The sequence below is a fragment of the Bos grunniens genome, chromosome 1, assembly GCF_055505025.1.
Source record: "Bos grunniens cultivar Pamir isolate PY7600 chromosome 1, Bosgru_T2T1.0, whole genome shotgun sequence".
NCBI classification, from domain to species: domain Eukaryota; kingdom Metazoa; phylum Chordata; class Mammalia; order Artiodactyla; family Bovidae; genus Bos; species Bos grunniens.
This window is the reverse complement of record NC_141165.1, coordinates 115,563,170-115,590,162: the sequence shown is the minus strand read 5'-3', so window position 1 is coordinate 115,590,162 and position 26,993 is coordinate 115,563,170. Positions and strand designations below refer to the sequence as shown.

The following is a 26,993-nucleotide window of genomic DNA, read 5'->3' as shown; positions in this document are numbered from 1 at the left end:
TCTTATCCTTATCCATCAGAAGGCATACAGAAGGAAAACCACAAACACAGAAAATTAATCAAACTGATTACATGGACCACACCATTGTCTAACTCAATGAAACTATGAGCCATGCCGTGTAGGGCGAGCCAAAACAGACAGTTCTTGGTGGAGAGTTTCAACAAAATGGGGTCCACTGGAGAAGGGAATGGCAAACCACTTCAGTGTTCTTGCCTTGAGAACTCCATGAACAGTACGAAAAAACAAAAGATAGGACACTGAAAGATGAACTCCCCAGGTTGGTATGTGCCCAAAATGCTACTGGAGAACAGTGGAGAAATAAATCCAGAAAGAATGAAGAGATGGAGCCAAAGCAAAAACGACACCCAGTTGTGGATGTGACTGGTTGTGAAGTAATGTCCAATGCTAAAGAACAATATTGCATGGGAACCTGGAATGTTAAGTCCATGAATCAAGGTAAATTGGAAGTGATCAAACAGGAGATGGCAAGGGTGAAATACAACATTTTAGGAATCAGTGAACTAAAACGAACTGGAATGGCTAAATTTAACTCAGATGACCATTATATCTACCACTGTGGGCAAGAATCCCTTAGAAGAAAGGGAGTAGCCTTCACAGTCAACAAAAGAGTCTGAAATGCAGTACTTGGATGCAATCTCAAAAAACCACAGAATGATCTCTGTTCGTTTCCAAGGCAAACCATTCAGTATCACAGTAATCCAAGTCCTTGCCCCAAGCAGTAATGCTGAAGGAGCTGAAGCTGAACGAGTCTATGAAGACCTACAAGATCTTCTAGAACTAACATCCAAAAAAAGGTGTACTTTTCATTATAGGGGACTGGAATGCAAAAGTAGGAAGTCAAGTGATACCTGGAGTAACAGGCAAATTTGGCCTTGGAGTACAAATGAAACAGGGCAAAGGCTAACAGAGTTTTGCCAAGAAAACACACTGGTCATATCAAACACCCTCTTCCAACAACACAAGAGAAGACTCTACACATGGACATCACCAGACGGTCAATACCAAAATATGATTAATTATATTCTTTTCAGTCAAAGATGGAGGAACTCTATACAGTCAGAAAAAACAAGACAGGGAGCTGACTTTGGCTCAGATTATGAACTGCTTATTGCAAAATTCAGAGTTAAGTTGAAGAAAGTAGGGAAAACCCTAGACCATCCAGGTATGACCTAAATCAAATCCCTTATGATTATACAGTGGGGGTGACAAACAGATTCAAGAGATTACATCTGATAGACAGAATGCCTGAAGAACTATGGACAGAGGTTCATGATACTGTACAGAAGGCAGTGATTGAGACCATCCCCAAGAAAAAGTAATGCAGAAAGGCAAATTGATTGTCTTAGGAAGCCTTACAAATAGCTGAGGAAAGAAGAGAAGCAAAAGGCAAAGGAGAAAAAGCAAGATATACCCATCTAAATGCAGAGTTCCAAATAACAAGGAGAGATAAGAAAGCCTTCCTCAGTGATCAATGCAAAGAAATAGAGGAAAACAATAGAATGGGAAAGACTAGAGATCTCTTGAAGAAAATTAGAGATACCAAGGGAACATATCATGCAAAGATGGGCACAATAAAGGATGGAAATGGTATGGACCTAACAGAAGCAGAAGATATTAAGAAGAGGTGGCAAGAATACACAGAAGAATTAAACAATAAAGATCTTCATGACCCAGATAACCATGATGGTTTGATCACTCACCTAGAGCCAGACATCCTGGAATGTGAAGTCAAGTGGGCCTTAGGAAGCATCACTGCAAACAAAGCTAGTGGAGGTGATAGAATTCCACTTGAGCTATTTCAAATCCTAAAAGATGATGCTGTGAAAGTGCTATACTCAATATGCCAGCAAATTTGGAAAACTCAGCAGTGGCCACAGGACTGGAAAAAGTCAATTTTCATACCAACCCCAAAGAAAGGCAATGCCAAAGAATGCTCAAACTACCACATAATTGTACTCATCTCACACGCTAGTAAAGTAATGCTTAAAATTCTCCAAGCCAGGCTTCAATAGTGCATGAACTGTGAGCTTCCAGATGTTCAAGCTGGTTTTAGAAAAGGCAGAGGAACCAGAGATCAAATTGCCAGCATCCACTGGATCATCAATAAAGCAAGAGAGTTCCAGAAAAATATCTACTTCTGCTTTATTGACTATGCCAAAGCCTTTGACTGTGTGGATCACAACAAACTGTGGGAAATTCTTAAAGACATGGTAATACCAGACCACCTAACCTACCTCTTGAGAAATCTGTATGCAGGTCAAGAAGCAACCATTAGAACTGGACATGGAACAACAGACTGGTTCCAAATTGGGAAAGGAGTATGTCAAGGCTGTATATTGTCACCCAGCTTATTTAACTTATATGCAAAGTACATAATGAGAAACACTGGGTTGTATGAAGCACAAGCTGGAATCAAGATTGCTGAGAGAAACATTAACAATGTCAGATATGCAGATAACCTCACCCTTATGATAGAAAGCGAAGAAGAACTAAAGACCCTCTTGATGAAAGTGAAAGAGGAGAGTGAAAATGTTGGCTTAAAACTCAACATTCAAAAAACTAAGATCATGGCATCTGTTTCCATCACTTGATGGCAAATAGATGGTAAAACAATGAGAGACTTTATTTTGGGGGCTCCAAAATCACTGCAGATGGTGACTGCAGCCATGAAATTAAAAGACACTTGCTCCTTGGAAGAAAAGCTATGACAAACATAGCCAGTATGTTAAAAAGCAGAGACATTACTTTACCAACAAAGGTCCATCTAGTTCAAGCTATGGGTTTTCCGGTAGTCATGTATGGATGTATGGATGTGAGAGATGGACTATAAAGAAAGTCGAGCACCAAAGAATTGATGCTTTTGAACTGTGGTGTTGGAGAAGATTCTTGGGAGTCCCTTGACTGCCAGGAGATCCAACCAGTCCATCCTAAAGGAAATCAGTCCTGAATATTCACTGGAAGGATTGATGCTGAAGCTCCAATACTTTGGCCACCTGATACGAAGAACTGACACCTTAGAAGAGACCCTGATGCTGGGAAAAATTGAAGACAGGAGAAGGGGATGACAAAGGATGAGATGGTTTGATGCATCACAGACTTGATAGACATGAGTTTGAGCATGTTCCAGGAGTTGGTGATGGACAGGAAACCTGGCGTTCTACAGTCCATGGGGTCGCAAAGAGTCAGACATGCCTGAGCAACTGAACTGAACTGAACTATCAATTGTTTTTACTTTGCCATAGGATATCAAAGAATTTTTATATCAACACCAAAGTACAGTAAAATATGGAAATGGTCCCTTTTTATAAAACTATGTTTTCTGCCTAATGTACAATTATGATAATAAGGGGAAATCAGTAACCATACCCAAAAGGAAAAAAAAATAAAGGTACACCACCATTTTTGAGTGGCAGCTATTGCCAGACTCTGTGTCAATTGTATTTTTTTATCTACTCCTTTGAAAAAGTGTATATGATATGTAATATTATCCTCATTGTATAGATGCAAAAGCCAAAGAACTAAAATAACTTGCCCAAGATCATGAAAGTAGCATAGCTGAAATTGGACTTATGCTTTTTTTCTGTTCAAAACCATATTTTAATAATGCAAAGTCAGTTCACTTCAGTCACTCAGTCCTGTCCAATTCTTTGCCACCCTGTGGACTGCAGCACGCCAGCCTTCCCTTTCCATCACCAACTTCCAGAGCTTGCTCAAACTCATGCCCATCGAGTTGGTGTGCCATCCTGCCATCTCACCCTCTGTTGTCCCCTTAATACAAATAATTTAGAATTAAAGTCCATTGATTTGCCATTCTGTTATTTCAGTAACTCTGCTCTAGGTCTAGAATTATTCTTAGAAAACATCTTTATTTGTGTGTTCCTTTTGACATTCCAGTAAAAAAAAAAACTTTTTTGAGTACCTTGTTTGTACTGCCCTCTGTGCTAAATGTAGATAATGAACTTACAGACACAAATTAAGCACCAGTCCTGACCTCAGTGGCATTTTAGAGAAGGAAGCAGACACCTATGTAGTTAGGTCATCAACGTCATACCTAGTAAGTGTTATATAATTTCTTGATGAAATGTAAACAGAAGAGAAAGTAAACAATAAAATCTTCCTAAAACAAAAGTGATTCACAGGAGAATTGACAGTGGAGATGGTATTTAAGTTTCTGGGTTTTTTTTTTAATAAATAAGTATATGACTTTACCAAATAGAGTAAGACGGCAGTCTTCCAAGGAGAAGAGGAAGGTACAAGTAAAGTCATTCTTAGAGAATTATGAGTCCCCTAGAGAATTTGAAAAATAGGAGGTAACAGAACTAAGGTGGTAAAAGATAACAAAGGAAATAAAAGGTAGAGGAGAGACTGAGAAGGAATGTAGTTGCCAAGCAGTTTGGACTTTAATCCTGAAGAAACAATGCAATATGTAAAACAGTCTTTAGCCCTTTATAGCAATTCTTTACTTATTTCTATCTGCCTTTCCACTATACATTCCATGAAAGCTGAATCTTGTATTGATTGGAGATGTTTCTCCAGAAACCAGAAGAGTACTTGATACATAGTAGGCACTTAAATATGTATATATGCGATATTGCTGAAGTTTAAAATAAATATTATGTAAGCATTAACAGGTACAACCAATTAACGATTATTGTAATAGGTCAAGCAAGAGAAAACAAATGCAGAATGTGAACAGTGATAATAGATTTTGTATAGAGTCAGCACCACTTAATAACTTATGGACTAAGAAGGGTTTGATAAAGTAGAGAATCCAATATTACAATAAAGTTTCAAACCTGGGTTATTAGATGCATGGTGGTATCTTAACCAAAACAGGAATAGAGGAGGAAAAGAAAGTTCAAGAGAAATTTTTTAAGTTTGTATTTGAATTCATTGAGAATACATTTCATTTTGGACATGATCTGATAATCATCAGGCAACAGTGTTAAGAAAACAGTCCTCCAATTTTAGTTCTTATCTTGTGAATGAAAATAATTATTTAATATATAATGTTCAAATTTATGTCATCCACATCCTTTGAAAGCCTTCAGTTCAGTTCAGTTCAGTCCAGTCGCTCAGTCGTGTCAGACTCTTTGTGATCCCATGAATCGCAGCACGCCAGGCCTCCCTGTCATCACCAACTCTCAGAGTTCACTCAAACTCATGTCCATCGAATCGGTGATGCCATCCAGCCTTAGAGGGATAAGAAAACCATTTCATTTGTTATCAAATCTGTTTGAGGTTATAATTATAATTCATTATTAGTACAATAGAAACAGGGAGGTAGAAATAAATAACAGACTCAAAAAGTCCTGAATTACAACTTGGGAGGGAAAAAATACAAGCAGTCTAGTTGTCAATCCAAATTATTATCACAAATTTTGTTATCTATTAGACAAAATGTGGATGCTATATAATGCTAAATAAACTACCATTGATTTAAATCTGTAATAGTTTTAAGGTTGTTGAAATTTGTTAGATTCTTAATAATACTGAGAAATTGTACATGAGAAATTGCCAAGCTGATACAAAACATTACATCCAGCAAAAACTCATTATTTATATGAAAATGTTGAATCTATAATCTCCTTTCAGAGTCTTCTCTAAGGCCAAAAAGGGGGACACTTTCACTCCCAAAATATTTGCCCCCACATTTCCCTGAAACATTTAAAAAATATCTCTCTTTTGTTTCCTTTAACAATAGTCTTATCATTGTATGGTTTCTTAATACCTTCTGTATAAAAATCATCATATGTATTAAGCTGCAAATTTGAAAAAGATTCATTAGTTCATCATCTATAAAAGTCCTGATTAAAGAAAATTATTGTTCTCTATAACAGAAAAAGATGACATTGGATTTTGTGATTCATTGTGTTCAGAATATAAGTGATTTCTTATAGAATCTTGATTCTAATGCAGTTCAAAATGTCTGTAACAATATCTGGGCTATTCATGAAGGAAAACCAAAGAAAGTCACTTTTTGTGTGACTTGTAGAAGTGTTTATGAAGAGCTCTTTAATTGATAAGGCTTCTAAAAAAAAGATCTGGGAATTTTGAAATGACTAACATTCAAGAACCATGGAGCTTGTCCATTCATTTCAGCGCAATGTGAATACTAAGTTAATCCTACAACGTGAGACACTTAGGGTAACTAATACTGGGAAGACCCAGAGGGATGGAATGGGGAAGGAGGTGGGAGGGGGGGTTCAGGATGGGGGACACATGTACACCCACGGCTGATTCATGTCAATTTATGGCAAAAAAAAAAACACTACAATTTTGTAAAGTAATTAGCCTCCAATTAAAGTAAATAAATAATTTTTTTTAAACTGTAAAAATGGAAATAAGCTGAAATATTTTGAAAATATTTAATATAAAAAAGAATCACATCCAAATATATTTTCTAAGAGCAAAAATGCAACATATAACTTGTACATATTTAACAATAACATTGATTCAGGAAATCAGTCCTGAATATTCATTGGAAGGACTGATGCTGGAGCTGAAACTCCAGTACTCTGGCTACCTGTTGTGAAGAACTGACTCATTTGAAAGGACCCTGATGCTGGGAAATATTTTAGGTAGGAGGAGAAGGGGATGACAGAGGATGAGATGGTTGGATGGCATCACCGACTCGATGGACGTGAGTTTGAGTAAACTCCTGGAGTTGGTGATGGACAGGGAGGTCTGGCGTGCTGCAGTCCATGGGGTCACAAAGAGTCAGACACAACTAAGCAACTGAACTGAACTGAACTGAACAATAACACAGAAAAAGCACTGTAACCAATAGACTTCTCTCACCTAACCTCATCTTTAAAGAATACCATCCTAACTTTGATAATTTCCCTTATACTTATCAATTTTCTTGATTAGAAAAGGTAATCATGAACTGTAAACTTGTAATCTTCACAGTGTAACTAACTTCCTATAGAAAACCACTAGGAAGCAAATTGCAGGTTAGAAACCATCAGTATTCTAAAAAAAAAAAAAAAAGCCTTAGTTTAATAACAAATGCTTTCAATTGATGCTACTGAACAAAATACAAAAGACACAGCACTCAGGTGTGAAACTTTTAATTTATAAGAAACCAGGGGAGTCTTCATTTGATACTTTATTATCTTTAATGAGAAGATGAAACTTGTCACTGATTAATTTTAAGATTGTATAAAGGTATCTCCCAAGGAGTTATAGACAGAACTAATTCCAAAGCACTTTGTATTCACATAGATTAGAATCTTGCTGAAATACTTCAGTGTTAGTCTCTTAGGAATTGTGAAAATGATGAGAAAAATCAGTTTGTTTCTATGAAGCACCTACTCTGCTTAGATCTATGGGAGGTGACCTTGAGAAATCCAGTAAATAGAGATGCAAAGCATCTATGGGAAGGTGGAGGGGAAAACAACCTACTACAAAACCAGAACACTTTTCCTAATGCAGACAATAGATGTGATGGGAATGCAACCCTTAGGAAATGTCATCATGGGAGACTTTCAACGTCGGGGTACAATATATAAATTCTAGGGAGACGTGAGGTATGATTAGGGAAGCAAACAAGTTGGGAGATAATCCTGGCAGGAGAATACCAAAAAGAAAGGGAGAAGGAAACAGGACTGAACAAGTATAGGTGAGAATGACAGTTGATGAGCCAGTGAATGAAATGACTGGTTAGGAGCAATGCAGTCCACCACTGGAGAGCATTGACTGACAGGAAGGGACCTACAGTTCTGATCTATAAAACTCACCTGAGAGGTACCTTTGGCATAGAAGTAAGAGCTTAAGCTCTCAGACAGACTGCTGGATATTGCCACTTCCCAGCTGTTGGATTTTGGACAAATAATTTAATTTTCTATGCCTCAATTTCTCTGGGTAATAGGGAATGTCAGTTTTTAAAACTACATTTTTATTTGTTTTAAAATATATTTTTAGAAAATAAATATGTTTCTCTGACAGCAATGGTCAAGATAGATAGAAAAGTGCGACTATGAAAAGAAGAACTTGGGCAGACATTGTAATAACCAAGATTTTCTCTTAACATCCATAATCTATTATCATTCAAACTGGAATACTGAGTTCATAATTTTTATATTTACGTATAAAAAGGACCTCTTATTCTCCCCACCTTGCCAACCAAGTGTTTGCATCCAGCTCCTGTCTTCAAGCTCTCTGGAATCAATGGCCAAATAAAGGATTTCATGACAGATTCTCAGATTTAAAGCCCAAATCTTCTAGATCCCTTCAGTAGTGCTGACAATTCATTTGACCTCAATATTTTCTGATAAGTTTTTTTTTAATATGTATTTGGGTGAAATTAATGACTTTAAGGAACATTATAGAAATTTGCCAAAATGGGAAACTTCTTTGGATTCTAATTCTATGCATGATAAATGGGGATCTTTATTACTACATTTAACCTTCAGCACATTTTTCTTTAAAATACAGATTCAAATGTAAAGTCTAGCATTTGCAGACATTGTACTAATTTGTTCCAGTCACCCTTTATAACCCTTAAGGCTTTGAGTTCATAAAACAGACATGAATTACAATATGAGGTCTAATATTTCCATCACTGGTACACATAATTTCTTTCCAGATCTTCTTTGCGCTCCTGAGGAAAAACTCTGTGCATAGTGCAGATTGAATTGCTAAAAATCCCGATGAGAAATGAGAAATATAGAAGTAAAAAGCAAATATGTCATACATGTTTATTTCAGATAAATATAATTTTCCCTCCCTAAAATGAATTTATCTTTTAAACCAGGGCAATTGGGCAGAACAAATAGATTCTTTTCTTTGAAAAAGAAAACAGCTATTTATGTTGAATGTTCTATCTAATAGAGGTATATTGGGAACTGTAACAATTGCAAATAGATATGATAAAAAAGAAATAAATGATGTTCAACTTCTGATTTTAGCTTCTGCACTAGACTATGAAATCAGAGTTATTTACTTTTCATGTACCGCCATCATAGTTTTGTTGATCTAATCTATGTCCAATAAAGATACGATCAAGAACTATTACAAATCCCACCAACTTTGTAGCATTCATCAATCTACTGGCATTTTTCTACTTAAAAGACCTTAAAAGTAGACTATGATTGATGACTTATACTTTCTTAAAGAGAATTTATGAATTTCTTCTTTCTGCTTTGCTTTTAGGAGTATTTTGGAAAGGCTAAGTCTAATGTAATTCTGCCATAATTACTGCATCACTGGATGAGAAGTTGTACCACAGCTGCCAGAGCAGTTCCAGTAACTGCTTAAACTCTGACTTCAGCTTGTTGATTGTCTTTTAAGGAAAAGCTCAGGACAACATAATCTAAACAAGTGATTGCAGGGCCTTAGAAAAGGAAATGCTTAATTACTTAGTAATTCATATTGTAATTCATGTTCTTTTTATGAACTCAAAGGAAATAATGCTATAAAAATGGAGAACTGTATATGTTTAATATTTATAGAAGCATGTTGGAAAATGAAGTTCCTACTAATAAAATACAAATAATTTAGCTGCCACAGCTGGAAATCTCTAACTGTAGCACATATTTCTGTAATTGCTCTAATCCTTATATATTCTCTTGCTCTTTTGGCAGGCAGACCAGTAATGATTGTGGTGGAATATATGGAGAATGGATCTCTAGACTCCTTTTTGCGGGTGAGGTGTTCTTTTCTGATGGCATTTAAATGAGCTATTTTGAGTTCTAGATTTAAAACATTTATCACAAATTAATTTTTCCATAATGTTATTCATGGATTCTTCCATGAAGAATAGCAGCAATTTCTCTAGGGTGCATTTCTCTGATACTGTGATACGTTACAGCTACTGAGGTGGGGAAGTTTATACACATGATAATTTGATTTCTCCTATAAATTGACTTGCCATATCAAATATACATATTTCAAATGATGTTATAAAGAAAGAGATTAAATGAAACTCAGTTGCTTCACATAGCCTTTCATTTTGCTTTATTATATTTAACTACTTAGCAAAATATTTTATGCCTTATATATAGTGCTGAACCCTTTAAATTGATATATACTTACCAATAGTGACTCAAGTTCATATGGGAAGATGGATTTTATCAGCTTTGTTCATCTTAAGTTCATTTGGCTATTTAGAAAACAAAATGAGAAAGAATTAACCTCTGGCTATTTATTTTAGAACAAAAAAATTTTAAGCACTATTTTTAAAGTGACTTATCCTTGACAGTATGGCATATACAAAACTCATTTGTTTTGTGTCATAGTACAGAATAGCACAGCTAAGAAGACACCATGAAGTTATATTTCAAAATGTATTTATGATATTTTTGGTATTTAAAGAGCCATCACATGCTATAAAAATATTTATTGATAGGGGAAAAATATAAATATAAAAAATAATCACTGGACTAAATACTTTTCACCCCAGCAGAGGTCACATATGTGCATGTCACTGTATTCCTTAATATATATTTATCTACAGAGACATAGCCAATTTTCTTATGTAAAAAAGACTGACTTTTGCTATTTGAATTGTATTATGTGTTTTTCTCCATTTTTTTATGTGAATACATGATCTCAAGCATTCTTTCTTCACTTCATTTTTTGCACAGTGTTATTTGGAGAAATTCTGTGTGTATCTTACCTCTCTCTCTTGATCCCATTTTCATTTATTTTTCTTTATTCCATTCCTTCTTCTTCCAACTGATCTCAATATTAACAGTGATGATATATTTACACTGACTGTACTTGATGTCCAGATTCAATGCCAGAAGCTGAATTCAGCAAAATCGTCTAATTATTATAGAGCAATACTCTTCACAAAATGCATACTCTCAAGCAAGTACGCTCTTTAAGGCAAAATGAAACTCATAGGCGTTTAGGGACCTAAACAATTTGTTCTTTTCTGTAGCCATTCTCAGAATATATTTTATAGTTGTATCCATTTCTCCTGTAAATGTGTGAAATTACTTTAGGATAATTTATCAGGACCTCCTATGGTATTTGAAATGCATATATACTTATGCCTTTCCATTATGTGTATCCAGAAATGCATTTTTATCAGATACATATCAAAATGACTTGTTATCTAATGATGCTTGAGGTTTTTTATCTACTATATCCTAGAGCTGAGTATAATGGCAAGTAATGTAACAGATACTCATCTAAATTGCTGCTGAAGATTGGATCAAATGACTGCCACAAGCAAATTAGGAGAGAAATGTTAGTTTCAGATGTAAGTTTTGTCCTGCTGAATCATGAATTAATTAAAACATGTTGTAAAGAAAATATGCATTATAAAATATTTACTCATAAACATACAACATGTTTATAAGTGGTAAGTTTCATGATTTAAATTTTAAAAACTAATATTTTTCAGCTCTATGCACAATTGGTTAGACACAATACAATCTGGGAAAGAATAAATGTTCAAATAATGTGGCTACTTTCACTGATACTATAAGAACATTAACATATACTGTCTCAGTTCATCTTGGCTCTGCCACTTACTGGTTGTGTGACCTTGTGACTTGAGCAAGTGACTAACTTTTCTGTGCCTCTGTTTACTTATCTTGTATCCACTTCATGCAGTTGTTGTAAGGATTGAGTTGATTATTGTAAAGCATATAGAATAATGCCTGACATATTGTAATGGGTAGACCAAGGATTAAAATTCAAGTCTCTGAATCCAAAAGCCATGATTTCATACACATTAAATTCTTTTATCTTAAATTACTTATTACTTCTTCTTATAAGTTCACTACCATCTCCCCATGGGGTCTTGTGTCCCCTCCTCACAAGAATTAGTATTAAAATAAAAATCATATGAATGGGATAAAAAAAACATAGGGTCAGTACTCCCTTTTTACTCTTTTTTAAGATTCTTTCCTTGTAATCATATCTGTTTTATCTCAGAAGTTCAAAGTGCTTCATAAACTTTATGTCAACAGCAGATACTCAGCTCCCCATGGCAAGCAGAGATTATATATATATATATATATATATATATATATATATATATATATCCCACATAGTCTCAAAAGCCAAGTCATTTTTCAAACTACTGCTTTAGAATTTGATAATCACAGCTTCTGCAATCACAGAGAGGAGGAAGTAGCTAAGTGCATGCCGTAGTAGGGGAGCCATCCACGGCTCATTAATAGCATTTCGTGCTTACTGGAGATAAAAAAGATTTCCCTTTGGTCTCCCACACTATTTGAAAATCACTTCAATTCCCTGTTTTATATGAAGGAATGGTAGCAAACCAAGTACAAGATTACAGTCTGGTGGCAGTGGCTGGCTGGTTTTGATACTCCCCTGAATGCATAAACCTACTATTTAGATCCTTGCAGACATTTCTCAAGAAATATATTAGCAGATGATGGTGTGGTTAAGTAACCATGTTTGTGTGTAAGTGTGTATGTGCATGTAAATGTGGAAAAGGAGAGGTGGGTAGGTATACAAGTGTATGTGTGTGTTACCTTTTAAAATAAAATGCATTTTGACTCAGCAAAGTGGAGCATCAGCCTGACTGCCCAGAAGATAAGACCCCACTGGTATGTAAGTTCTCCTAGATTTTCCAAGGAAATGCTCTAGTGTAAATGAAGCACAGCCCTGAAGCTTATTCCTGCACAGTCTAACTATACATATAGATTTCATAAACACTTTTATTGGCGCTGACCTGGCAACTGTTTATCCCTAAATCTTTGGACCTCCTTTTCTTATAGCAATATTAACTAGCAATCCAAATAAAAATAGTTATAAAATACTTTAAAAATTTGAGGTATCATATGTCAAGCACAAAAAAATTACTCCTTTATTTAATAGCATTTTTTATAAAATAAAATAATCTGATTATGTTTTAAAACAATTGCTCTGGTTGTTGCACAGAGAAGAGACTATAGTGAGGTACAGATGGATACAGGGAAATCAGGAGGCTTTTGCAATAATCCAGGTAAGGAGATGATGGAGGCTTAGATTAGGATAGTTGCAGTTGAGTTGATGGAAAATGGTAGACTCTGTGATACATTTTGAACATTGAGTCAATCAATAGCATTCACTAGAGGGTAGGATCAGGTGTTAAAGCAGAAGGGAATATTCAATGATGATGGCATCCGCAATATAAGGTTAAGAATAGGCACTAACTTCTTTCTGTAGCTATTATGACTTTATTGTAATGAATATCTTATAGACCTAAAACTCTAAGAAAATGTCTGGCACATAGTAATATGTCCATAATTTTATCTATTATTATTATAATATATTTCAGAAGATGTCCTTAGTTTTGAGGTTTTTAAAAAATATTTATTAATTTATTTGCTGCATTTGGTCTTCGTTGATGTATCTGGGCTTTCTCTACTTGTGGAGAGCAGGAGCTACTCTTTATTGCACTACATGGACTTTTCATTGCATTAGCTTCTCCTGTTGCAGAGTATGGGCTCTAGGATGCACAGGCTTCAGGAGTTGTGGCTCACAGGCTCTAAAGCATGGGCTCTGTAGTTGTGGCACACAGGCTTAGTTGCCTCACAGCATGTGGAATCTTCCTGGACCAGGGATGGAACACCCATATCCCCTACATTGGCAGGTGGATTGATTCTTAACCACTGGATCACCAGGAAAGCCCACTGAGTATTTTAAAGTTGTTTTCCTGTTACTTCTTAGTCTACTTTTTCTAGTGGCTAAAAATATTCTTAATGTTCACCATTTTTTAAAATCTGGGTATACCTCACAAATATGAGTGTTTAAATAATACATAAAAGTGCATATCAGCATTCCAAAAGCAATTATTAGACATTTGAAGATTTTCCTTGAACAAATGCAAAGCAAATATTAATTTAAAAAATTAAAGGGATCTTTTAAATATTTATGTACTCAAATTATAAATCTAGTAAAGATAGCATTTTACCTTATGCTAGTTATATATTAATAATGAGAGCTGTGTTTTATTAGCACACTCTTTCTTGTAAATTGTGTTTTGTGGAGTTATATTTGTGCTGGGGTGTAAGAGCATAATTAATCCACATCACATTCATTTTATATTCAACAGTAGAAAAAGAGTGAATTACACTTATCCACCAATATCTCTCTTTAAACCCTAAAAGTTACAGTTGAATTACATACCTTTAATTACATTTTTTCAGAAGAAAATATGTGAAACTTCAGGTCAATGAGTTATTATTACGCCTGTGCCAGTTTAATGCCAAAGACTATTCTAAAAATATGTGACAGTAAGCATCCAAATATATGAAAGCATAGTATACTTGGAACAAAGCATATCAGTGACTGAACTTTTTATTCTTAAATTAGGAGTTCAGATCAGATCAGATCAGTCGCTCTGTCGTGTCCGACTCTTTGCGACCCCATGAATCGCAGCACGCCAGGCATCCCTGTCCATCACCAACTCCCGGAGTTCACTCAGACTCACGTCCATCGAGTCAGTGATGCCATCCAGCCATCTCATCCTATGTCGTCCCCTTCTCCTCTTGCCCTCAATCCCTCCCAGCATCAGGGTCTTTTCCAATGAGTCAACTCTTCGCATGAGGTGGCCAGTACTGGAGTTTCAGCTTTAGCATCATTCCTTCCAAAGAAATCCCAGGGCTGATCTCCTTCAGAATGGACTGGTTGGATCTCCTTGCAGTCCAAGGGACTCTCAAGAGTCTTCTCCAACACCACAGTTCAAAAGCATCAATTCTTCGGTGCTCAGCCTTCTTCACAGTCCAACTCTCACATCCATACATGACAACAGGAAACACCATAGCCTTGACTAGACAAACCTTTGTTGGCAAAGTAATGTTTCTGCTTTTGAATATGCTATCTAGGTTGGTCATAACTTTCCTTCCAAGGAGTAAGTGTCTTTCAATTTCGTGGCTGCAGTCACCATCTGTAGTGATTTTGGAGCCCAGAAAATAAAGTCTGACACTGTTTCCACTGTTTCCCCATCTATTTCCCATGAAGTGATGGGACCGGATGCCATGATCTTCGTTTTCTGAACGTTGAGCTTTAAGCCAACTTTTTCACTCTCCTCTTTCACTTTCATCAAGATGCTTTTCAGTCCCTCTTCACTTTCTGCCATAAGGGTGGTGTCATCTGCATATCTGAGGTTATTGATATTTCTCCCGGCAATCTTGATTCCAGCTTGTGTTTCTTCCAGTCCAGCGTTTCTCATGATGTACTCTGCATATAAGTTAAATAACAGGGTGACAATATACAGCCTTGATGTACTCCTTTTCCTATTTGGAACCAGTCTGTTGTTCCATGTCCAGTTCTAACTGTTGCGTCCTGACCTGCATACAGACTTCTCAAGAGGCAGATCAGGTGGTCTGGTATTCCCATCTCTTTCAGAATTTTCTACAGTTTATTGTGATCCACACAGTCAAAGGCTTTGGCATAGTCAATCAAGCAGAAATAGATGCTTTTCTGGAACTCTCTTGCTTTTTCCATGATCCAGCAGATGTTGGCAATTTGATCTCTGGTTCCTCTGCCTTTTCTAAAACCAGCTTGAACATCTGGAAGTTCACGGTTCATGTATTGCTGAAGCCTGGCTTGGAGAATTTTGAGCATTACTTTACTAGCGTGTGAGATGAGTGCAATTGCGTGGTAGTTTGAGCATTCTTTGTCATTGCCTTTATTTGGAATTGGAATGAAAAGTGACCTTTTCCAGTCCTGTGGCCACTGCTGAGTTTTCCAAATTTGCTGGCATATTGAGTGCAGCACTTTCACAGCATCATCTTTCAGGATTTGGAATAGCTCAACTGGAATTCCATCACCTCCACTAGCTTTGTTCGTAGCGATGCTTTCTAAGGCCCACTTGACTTCACATTCCAGGATGTCTGGCTCTAGGTCAGTGACCACACCATTGTGATTATTCAGGTAGTGAAGATCTTTTTTGTACAGTTCTTCTGTGTATTCTTGAAACCTCTTCTTAATATCTTCTGCTTCTGTTAGGTCCATACCATTTCTGTCCTTTATCGAGCCCATCTTTGCATGAAATGTTCCTTTGGTATCTCTGATTTTCTTGAAGAGATCCCTAATCCTTCCCCATTCTGTTGTTTTCCTCTATTTCTTTGCATTGATCGCTGAAAAAGGCTTTCTTATCTCTTCTTGCTATTCTTTGGAACTCTGCATTCAGATGTTTTTATCTTTCCTTTTCTCCTTTGCTTTTCGCTTCTCTTCTTTTCACAGCTATTTGTAAGGCCTCTCCAGACAGCCATTTTGCTTTTTTGCATTTCTTTTCCATGGGGATGGTCTTGATCCCTGTCTCCTGTACAATGTCACGAACCTCATTCCATAGTTCATCAGGCACTGTATCTATCAGATCTAGGCCCTTAAATCCATTTCTCACTTCCACTGTATAATTATAAGGGATTTGATTTAGGTCATACCTGAATGGTCTAGTGGTTTTCCCTATTTTCTTCAATTTAAGTCTGAATTTGGCAATAAGGAGTTCATGGTCGGAGCCACAGTCAGCTCCTGGTCTTGTTTTTGCTGACTGTATAGAGCTTCTCCATCTTTGGCTGCAAAGAATATAATCAATCTGATTTCGGTGTTGACCATCTGGTGATGTCCATGTGTAGAATCTTCTCTTGTGTTGTTGGAAAAGGGTGTTTGTTATGACCAGTGCATTTTCTTGGCAAAACTCTATTAGTCTTTTCCTTGCTTCATTCCGTATTCCAAGGCCAAATTTGCCTGTTACTCCAGGTGTTAATCTTGACTTCCTACTTTTGCATTCCAGTCCCCTATAATGAAAAGGACATCTTTTTTGGGTGTTAGTTCTAAAAGGTCTTGTAGGTCTTCATAGAACTGTTCAACTTCAGCTTCTTCAGCGTTACTGGTTGGGGCATAGACTTGGATTACTGTGATATTGAATGGTTTGCCTTGGAAACGAACAGAGATCATTCTGTTGTTTTTGAGATTGCATCCAAGTACTGCATTTCAGAGTTAGCACATCAATATACAATAGCCTGAATTGATCTCTTTAACCATTTTAGTACTATAAAAGTGTTGTGTCATTTGTAGTATCTGGTACCATGTTGTATTTTCTAATATTCCTATTAATTCTCGTTTTGCATACAGGACATTATATTAAAGTTTTTAATTGATAAGTAATTTATACTATAGTGATATATAGAGAAATTGAATACAGTTTCATGAACTCTTCTATAGTCATTCCTAACCCCTCATTTGAACCATACAGGAGAGTTTTTATTTACAAAACTGAATATTAGACTCAAAACTTGTGGTTCTCAACCATGCTTGGAAATCAGAATCTCCACCCTACTGACAAAATACACATGCAGTACCCAAGCAGATATATTTTGCAAAATTTTCGCAATAATTCTGATGCACTCCAGTGATGCTTCCTCAGGATCTTGGCACTGTGTTACACCCTCCCCCAGATGCTAAACAAAAAAGTTTAAATTTTACTGGCTTTATTTAAGTGCAGCACACAGTAACTATTGTAGTTTACCTTTGTACAAATCTAAGCAAAAAAAAAAAAAAAATCAATTTCAATAGAAAGCTCCGTAAGTTAAAGATATATTATATATTCAGATTCACTTTATTAAAACATAATTTGAAATCCAACTGTCATGTTTCACAAATCTACTCTTCTTCCTAGATTTTTTACATGTATTAGAGATGACATTTTTAGTTTCCTTATGATTGAAATTTCCAATTCCACTCTTGGTGGCCTTTCCCTTCTATAACTAAAAATACAACTTGGGCTAGCTTCAGTCCAAATTCACAATTACTACAAAATAATGAAGCCTTGAAGGATTTATTAAATAGTCTATAAGAGATTATAATAAGATTTTCAGCTGAGGTGGTCACAAAAACCAAGGCTTGAGTTAAAAGGAGATGTTGACTATTATTTGTTCAGTGGTTATTTTAAACAAGAATGATCTGGTCTTTTCAGACCTATAAATAACCTTAGCCACTTCTTTTTCTAATTCAAGAACATTTTAAAAAGTCACAGCATGGTCAACTTCCTGATTTAGAAACATATAAAAACTGAATTTTAACTTTAAACTTAAGTTATAGAAGTAATCCTCCAAGGACTGTTTTCTGCAAAGTCACTTATAAATCAATTGTTGAGAACTCAGGATGCATTTTCCCATAAATATTTCTTTTAAAGCTTCTGCTTAAGTCCCTAGGTAGATCCATAAAAGCCTCTTTAACACAGAATACAGCTCAAGGATGTAACTTTCAATACAAAGAAGACCTGTAGTTTCCTTCAAAAAAAAAAAAAATGGAATAGATTTTTGTGCCTTATTTTAGCGGGGCGGGGGGGGGGGGAGTCCATTTTTATGCGGCATCCACCCCTTTCTTAATATCCTCTTCTCAGATCCTCAGATGTTTAATTTTTTCTGTTTTAAATTCATATGGTAGCACACCCTTCCTTCCCTTCTCATCCCCAGGCTAGGCTTTTTTCTACTTCATAGAATTACCTGTAACTTGGACCTTTACCCCATCCTAATTGTCCCCATTCTTTCATTGCTCCCATTCTTTCATTGTCACAGATCTTGCTGCTGCTGCTGCTAAGTCGCTTCAGTCATGTCCGACTCTGTGACCCCAGAGATGGCAGCCCACCAGGCTCCCCCGTCCCTGGATAAAACTAGGTTAATTCATACTAATATGTGATTCACAAATACTATTTTAATTCTCCTAGATAATTTTGCATTTTTACATGAACTTGTAAATCCAAATAATTTTTTTTCATTTTACATTATTCTGGTTATGAGATCTACTTTCTTGACAAAATTTTAAGTATACAATATGGTATTGTTCACGACAGGTATATTATTGTACAGAAGCTCTCTAGAGTTTATTTATCTTGCTTAACTAGCCCTTTATGCTTATTGAAAGTTGTTCAGTCGAGTCTGTTTGCGACCCCATGGACTACAGAGTCCACGGAGTTCTCCAGGCCGGAATACTGGAGTGGATAGCCATTCTCTTTGTCAGAGGATCTTCCCAACCCAGGGATCGAACCCAGGTCTCCCTCGTTGCAGGAGAATTCTTTACCAGCTGAGCTACAATGATGAGTAACTCTCTATATCCCCCTCACCTGGTCCCTGAAACCACCATTTCACCTTTTGATTCTGTGAATTTGGCCCAAACAGAATTTTAATAATGAAATTTCAGTTAGAAAAAAAAAAGAAGTGAGAACATTCATACAGTATGGATGAGAATATTTTTGGGCTAAGGAACAATTAGAAACATGGAATTCGTCTCTTCTCTGTTGTGACTCTTCAGAGATTCTCATCATCAGTGCCTTAGAAAACCATTGTGTTTCTTTCAACTTCTAGTTTTCTCAGAATGTCCTCAAGCAACACAGAAGTAGGGAGACAAGAGGTTAACAAAGTGTCCACTGTTTGTATACCTCAATCTCTTGTAAAGCACTTAGTAAAGTACATTTCCTGCGTAGCCATTTTGTAGTTCAAGTCAGCATTTTTGGAAGTAATAATTTTACAACTCTCCAGCTCACCCTTCTATTTTTACCACTCTGTTTTGAAAGGCTGGTGCAATTTTTTTATAACTCATGGTTAGTAAACTAAAAAAGTCTTTTGACATACATAATAACCAAATGTTCATTCAGTTCAGTTCAGCCGCTCAGTCGTGTCCATCTCTTTGCGATCCATGAATCGCAGCACGCCAGGCCTCCCTGTCCATCACCAACTCCCGGAGTTCACTCAAACTCATGTCCATCGAGTCGGTGATGCCATCCAGCCATCTCATCCTCTGTCACTTCATTTTAAATCATAAATTGTCATTATCCAACAGTATTTATTTCACCACTTTTGTAAGGAATCCTTGCAAGTTGATTTATTTATTGTAGCTAACCAAGTGAATTGAACAGCATAGTGAATTGAATTCTTGGCAAATATTTGTTAAATGATGACATGCAATTTTTATTAATACTCCTCTAGAATAGTAGTTTATTATCTACTAGGTATAGTGTTGTTTATCACTCGTGTTTAATGTTTTTAGGATACTGAGTCACTATAACAATTATTTACTCTGTACAAAGGAGTATTGCACATTTTTCAACAAGAATGTTTGATGACAGTGATATATATTATGATCCATGGATCTTTGATAATTTGTAAGGCTGTTCTGTTGATGGGCTCAACATTACTATAATTCTCTAGTGAAGACCTAGAAAGAGATACTGCAGACATCTGTATAACATGTTTATTCCCCTTTTCCTCACTCTCTAGCAAAAATACAAAATTCTGGAGGTTGTACTCAGAAGTGAAAATGCTTACAAGTATAGTCAGTATTTGTCATTTACTCATGATTTTCTCAGAGAATCTCTTGTAGTAAATCTAAATTTCCATTAAAAAAAACTTCAAGAAAATATTCTATTATTGACTAAAAGCCAGAAGTACTTAGTCCATTAAGAGAAAAATAAATTCAGTTCAGTTTAATCCAATGAGTATCTGTTGAATATCTACTGAGTGCCAGGCATGGTGCTAGGTCCGGAGATTGAAGTGAGATTATGGTCAAGCTAGTGGGAGAGCCACACACACACACACATACACACGGCTGTAGCTAATGTTAGTATAGACAAGATGCTTTGAGAGCAATAAAAAGAAACAGTTTCCAACTTTATTCCTCCACTTTCCTGACCAATTCCCCACTCCTTGCAAGTCCTGCTAGCTGTGTCTCTAAAGTAGATCTCAATCTTGATTCAGTTTTGAGTTTTAATCACCAGTTTCTCTATCCTGTGTTACTCTTTGTTGTTGTTCAGTAGCTAAATCATCTCCAACTCTTTGAGACCCCATGAACTGCAGCATGCCAGGATTCCCTGTCCCTCACTATCTCTCTGAGTTTGCTCAAACTCATGTCCATTGAGTCAGTGATGCCATCCAACCATCTCATCCTCTGTCACCTCCTTCTCCTCCTGCCCTCAATCTTTCTGAGCATCAGAGTCTTTTCCAATTAGTCAGCTCTTTGCATCAGGTGGCCAAAGTATTGGCACTTCAGCATCAGTCCTTCCAATGAATAATCAGGGTTGATTTCCTTTAGGATTAACTGGTTTGATCTCCTTGCAGTCCAAGGGACTCTCAAGAGTCTTCTCCATCACCACAGTTGGAAAGCATCAATTGTTTGGCGCTCAGCCTTCTTTAATATTTTCCTAATTGGTCTCTCCACTTCTGTTCTCTATACACAAGTCAGTATTTCATGCCCCAGTTAAAATTTTATTTTCTGTTTTCCTGCTTTCAAATAAATGTAGATAATATGGAGGAGGTACCCTTCTCTTTTGCTTCTTACTTTGATTACAGCAATTAGCACAATAACTGGTCTGCAGTAGAGGTTAAATGAGTCTTGTTTGAAGGAATGAACTTGGGATTTTATTAAGGATCTCCCAAAAGATATGATGCTTATCATGAAAATCTTGGTTGCCCAAAGACTAGAACGGCATTCCTGGAAGAGTGAACCATATAAACAAAGCACATTAGAAGAGAAATAACATGTTGTGGTGGTGAATTAAACACCAAAAAATTGAATCAGAATAGGACATGAAACCAGAGACAAAGGCAAAGCCATATCTTTGTATTGAATACTATACTTTGTTCTATCTTTGAAGGGTTTTAAGCAAATGATTTACAGAGTGATATTCGTATTTTCAAAAAAACCCTGAATATATTGGTTTTTTTTTTTTTTTTAACGTTGTTGGACAATAATGTGATGACTTTAGGACAACATGGCACTCAAACCCTACCTTTGTGCTAAGCACAAACTAAGTACTTGAGCTTAACCTAGGATGAATGGACACTGAGAGGCTTTATAGTGTCTGTGGGACACAACCCACAAGATTGGGTTGTGAAAGCCATCAACAAGCGATTGTTATTACTGTGGAGACAATGTGACGTGCCAGTGACTGCTCAGATTGGGAAATGTTGTGCTCCAGAGTCAGAGAGGAGGTTGTGTGGAGCTCTGCAGTTTTCAGAAGTCACAGATATTTTATGCAGCTTTCAGAAACCACCTTTAATCAGGCTCACCCTCTCTGTCACTTAGAGGTTAAGCTCCGTGTTTCTCAACAGTCAGGCTGAGCGAGCAAAGGAAAAGGAGAATGAAGACAAACTGAATTCCAGCTACTAAGCTCTGAGATGCAGTGTGTAAATATGCCACATTCGCTCTCTTTCATTTGAATCTGTCTTCCTGGGGAAAAAACTATATGTCATAAAAAAATTCATAGTTTCTTTTTGATTAATCTCTAGAAGGCAGCCCAAAGATATTAAATCTCATTTATTCTCCTCCCCTCATAAACAATTCAATTCAATTTGAATTAATATTTACTGAGTGCTGACACAAGGCATGGCATATAGTGGATGCTGTGATAGAACTGCTGCATAAAAGGAAGAAAACCACTGTCCCACCTTAAAAAAAAAGATAACTTTTTTTTTATACACGGCAATAGGAATAATGTAGCAATAGCAACCAGTGTACTGCAAGATAGTATCAAAGGTTATTTATTCAGTCACTATTCATTAACCAGCTACCTTATTCAAGAAAACCACTATATCCTAAACTACACTTGAGAAGGCTTATGTTAACAAGGACTAGAAAAAGGAATATAGATTTTGTTGAAGGAGAGAGTTGCATCATTTGTAGAGAAATAGATTTTTGCCATACCTCATGTATGAATAAGTGAGGCTATTCCTTTCAGCTACACATAGATTAATAGGTCGTTATTTGTTGGTTTCATCCCGAGTGCTGTTTGTTTATTGTATACCTTAATTTATTTAACTAAGTTATATACCTTGATTTATTGAACTAAGTTAAGCTGCCTAAACTAGCCCAGACTGGGTCACTATGGCATACTTGGGGTCAACAGTTTTCCAGATAACTCCAATTAATAGTAGAGGGTTCGGAATTAACATATATAAGCTCTAGTATTATAATTATGTAAGGTGTGCCTGGATTCAAATCCTGACCACCATCTACTAGGTTATTAAATCTCTTTGCTGTTAAGTTTGATCATCTAGAAGATAGAGACAGTAACTACTATTATATCAGAGTTGTTTCAAGGATTAAATGAGATAATACTTCTAATGAGCTTATAACTGTGATTGGTATGTAGTATTTAGGGAATGTTAGATATTTTTTCCCTGTAAGAATATGGTAATAATTGACGTTTATGAATTCCCAGAAGAATATACAGCTATTTTGAGAGCTTCTCTTTAATCAGGGACACATTTTATAAATAGAAGATAGATAGACAGATAGATATTGTTACAGGTTGAGTTCCCTGGGAAGGAGATTCTTAAAAGATTTGTATGAAGGAGTTTATTGGGGAGAACTCTCAGGATCAACTCCCTTATTCCTATCAGCTCTTTTCTATACCCCACAGATGTTGATCCTGAGATACATAATCAAGAATCAATATTTAACAAAATGAGTTTTATTGTTTCACCAAGTACATTCTTATATAAAATTATCTCTTTTGTTGCTGTTCGTGTAGCAGAGAAGAATATGAGAATACTAGTATAGGTTGCTGCTGCCGCTGCTAAGTCGCTTCAGTCGTGTCTGACTCTGTGCGACCCCAGAGACAGCAGCCCACCAGGCTCCACCGTCCCTGGGATTCTCCAGGCAAGAACACTGGAGTAGGTTGCCATTTCCTTCTCCAATGCATGAAAGTGAAAAGTGAAAGTGAAGTCGCTCAGTCGAGTCCGACCCTCAGCGACCCCATGGACTGCAGCCTACCAGGCTCCTCCATCCATGGGATTTTCCAGGCAAAAGTACTGGAGTGGTTTTGATGCTATTACCTTGATTCATGTTAAGACTCCTGAACTTTTATGCACCAGAGTTTTGTACCACTAGGGAAAACACAAAAAAGTGAAAAAAGGCAGATGCATATCTTAGTTCACTTATAAAAATACTTTTAACCTTATGGACGTCAGGAAAAGATCTTGGCCATATAAAATAGAAATAAACATACTACATTGTATAGACCCATCATAGAACATGGAAAAAGTAGTTTATATTCTTTTCAAACACCAAAATCTCATTTTTAATGATGCCTTGTGTAGTTATTAGAACTATGATTGCTCTGATGCTGATGTAAAAGCAGTTAATTCAAGTCTTTTCAAATGTTGGTGATAAGAATAGTTAAAATAATTTTAAAGTAACATGTAAAATAGAAAAGGGAGAATGCCTAGATTCATTGTACAAAGCCAGCATTATCGTGATAGTAACAACAAAAAAAACCAAATAATCCAATTTTTAAATGGGCAGTTTTTAAATCCATATTTTTCCAAAGAAGACATACAAATGGCCATCAGATAGATGCAAAGATGCTCAACATCACAAATCATCAGGGAAATGCAGACCACAATGAAATATCACCTCACAGCTGTAAGGATGTATGTTATGAAAAAGACAAAAGTAAAAATCCTGGCAATGTTGAGGAGAAAAGAAAACCCTTGTACAATGTTGGTGGGAATATAAATTGGTACTACTACTATGAAAAACAGTATGGAGATTCCTCAAAAAATTATAAATAGAAATACCATATAGCCTGTCTATCTCACTTCTGGATATATATCCAAAGGAAACTAAACTCTTATCTTGAAGATATATCTACTCCCATGTTCATAGAAGCATTATTCACAACAGCCAGAATATGGAAACAGCCAAAGTATCTGTCAATAGATGAATGGATTTAGAAAATTTGGAATATAATATACTGAAATACTATTCAGCCTTAAAAGAAGAAGAAAGACCTTCCATTTGGTACAGTGTGGGTGAGCCTGGAGGACATTATGCTGAGTGAAATAAGTCAGAGAATGATAAATGCTGTATGGTATCATTTATATGTGGCATCAAAAAGGAAAAAGTTGAATTCATAGAAACAGTGAGTAGAAAACTGGTTGTCAGGGGTTGGTGGGGGTGTAAAATAGGAAAAGGTTTGTAAAAGGTCACAAACTATCAGGTATATGATGAATAAGTTCTGAGGATCTAATATATAACATGGTGACTATAGTTGCTAATACTGTATTGTATAATTGAAATCTGCTAAGAGAGTAGAACTTAAATTTCTTTAAAAAAAAAAGTGTGAATGTGTAACAAAAAAATATCTTGCGTGATAACCAAATAGTGGAAGTGACTCTAATGTCTGCCACTGATGAATAAATAAACAAAATTAATATAATATTATTCTTCATTAAAAATGATGAAATACTGATATATGCTACAATACAAATGAACCTTGAAACAGTAAACTAAGTGAAAGAAGACTGCCAAAAAAGACCACATATTGTATGAAACCATTTATATGAATACCTGAAATAGACAAATCTAAGGAGATAGAAAGTTTAAGAGTAGTTGCCTATGACTGGTGGAAGGAGTTGGGGGAGATGAAGAGTAACTGCTAGTGAATATTGGGTTTGGGGGAGAAATGATGAAAAAGTTCTAAAGTGGTGATGGTTACACACTCTATGAATAAACTAAAAGAGAAATGTATTGTATATTTTAAAAGCATAAATTATATGGTTTGTGAATTGTTTCAATAAAGCTTTTAAGAAAAAACTTAGAACAAAGTTTTAACAAATCATAGCCAACACTGTAAATAAATTACACAACCAAGTGGGATTTATCTCAATATGCATGACTGGTTTAACTCTCAAAAATCACTTGTTACTCATCATAGCAAATGGATAAAGCAAAGAAAAATCACGTGATTATGGCAACAGATAAATAAAAAGCATTTGGCACAATCTAATGCCAACTCATGATAAAAACTCAGTAAAGTAGGAATAAAGGAGAACAACTTGATAAAGACTATTTACCAAAAAAAACAACAGCTAACATCATACTTGATTGTAAAAAACTTAAAGCTGCCCCACTAAGATCAGGAACATGCAAGGATGGCCACTCCCACTACTTCTTTTCAATGTCATACTGGAAGTACTCTCTAATGCAAGACAAGAAGTGTGTGGACGGGGGGATATAGTCTTTATTCACAGATGACATGTTATCTACATAGAAAATCTGAAAGAATTGATCAAAAAACCTAGACTAATAAGCTTTTTTTTTTTCTTCACATGTGTATGTCCAATTGTTCCAGTGCCATTTCTTGAAAAGACTGTTTTCTATCTATGGGATTTCTTTTGCTCCTATGTCAAGAACCAATCAGCTGTGTTCATGGTAGGCTCTCTATTCTGTTCCAGTGATCAATTTGGATCAATTCTTTCATCCATTCCACCTTATGGCAGATACAGATGTGAAAAGGATTTCCACATTATATGATGTTAGAGAAAAAAAATTAAAATGATACCACTGTGCTTCTATTACAATGGCCAAATTCAGTCACACTAACAACACCAAATGTTGGTGAGGATATGGAGCAGCAGGAAAAGCCCTTTGTTGGTGGGATGCAAAATGGTACAGCCACGTGGGAAGACAGTTTGGCAGTTTCTTACAAAGCTAACCATACGCTTACCATACAATCCAGGTATTGTCCTCTGAGATATTCAGTGAAAGGAGGTGAAAACTTATGTCCATATAAAAACCTGCAGCTGTATTAACTGCTCAGTTCCGTCAGTTCAGTTGCTCAGTCGTATCCGACTCTTTGAGACCTCACGGACAGCAGCATGGCAGGCTTCCTTGTCCATCACCAACTCCCAGAGCTTGTTCAAACTCATGTCCATCGAGTTGGTGATGCCATCCAACCATCTCATCCTCTTTCCCACTTCTCCTCCTGCCTTCAATCATTCCCAGCATCAGGGTCTTTTCAAATGACTCAATTTTTAGCATCAGGTGGCCAAAGTATGGAATTTCAGCTTCAGCATCAGTCCTTCCAATGAATATCCAGGACTGATTTCCTTTAGGATAGACTGGTTGGATCTCCTTGCAGTCCTAGGAACTCTCAAGAGTCTTTTCCAACACCATAGTTCAAAAGCATCAATTCTTAGGCGCTCAGCTTTCTTCACAGTCCAACTCTCACATCCATACATGACTACTGGAAAAACCGTAGCTTTGACTAGATAGAC

The 26,993-nt window shown here is 36.2% G+C and overlaps 1 protein-coding gene across 5 annotated transcripts in view; it reads left to right on the top strand.

The window, feature by feature from the left end:
• The window catches only part of EPHA6 (EPH receptor A6), a 1,018,620-nt gene that overhangs the window by 859,210 nt on the left and 132,417 nt on the right, over window positions 1-26,993 (top strand). For all 5 annotated transcript variants that reach the window (XM_086411211.1, XM_086411193.1, XM_086411202.1 and 2 more), the window contains one exon: window positions 9,609-9,670. In XM_086411211.1, the coding sequence (XP_086267337.1) occupies window positions 9,609-9,670 (62 nt within the window). The remainder of the gene's footprint in view (window positions 1-9,608; window positions 9,671-26,993) is intronic.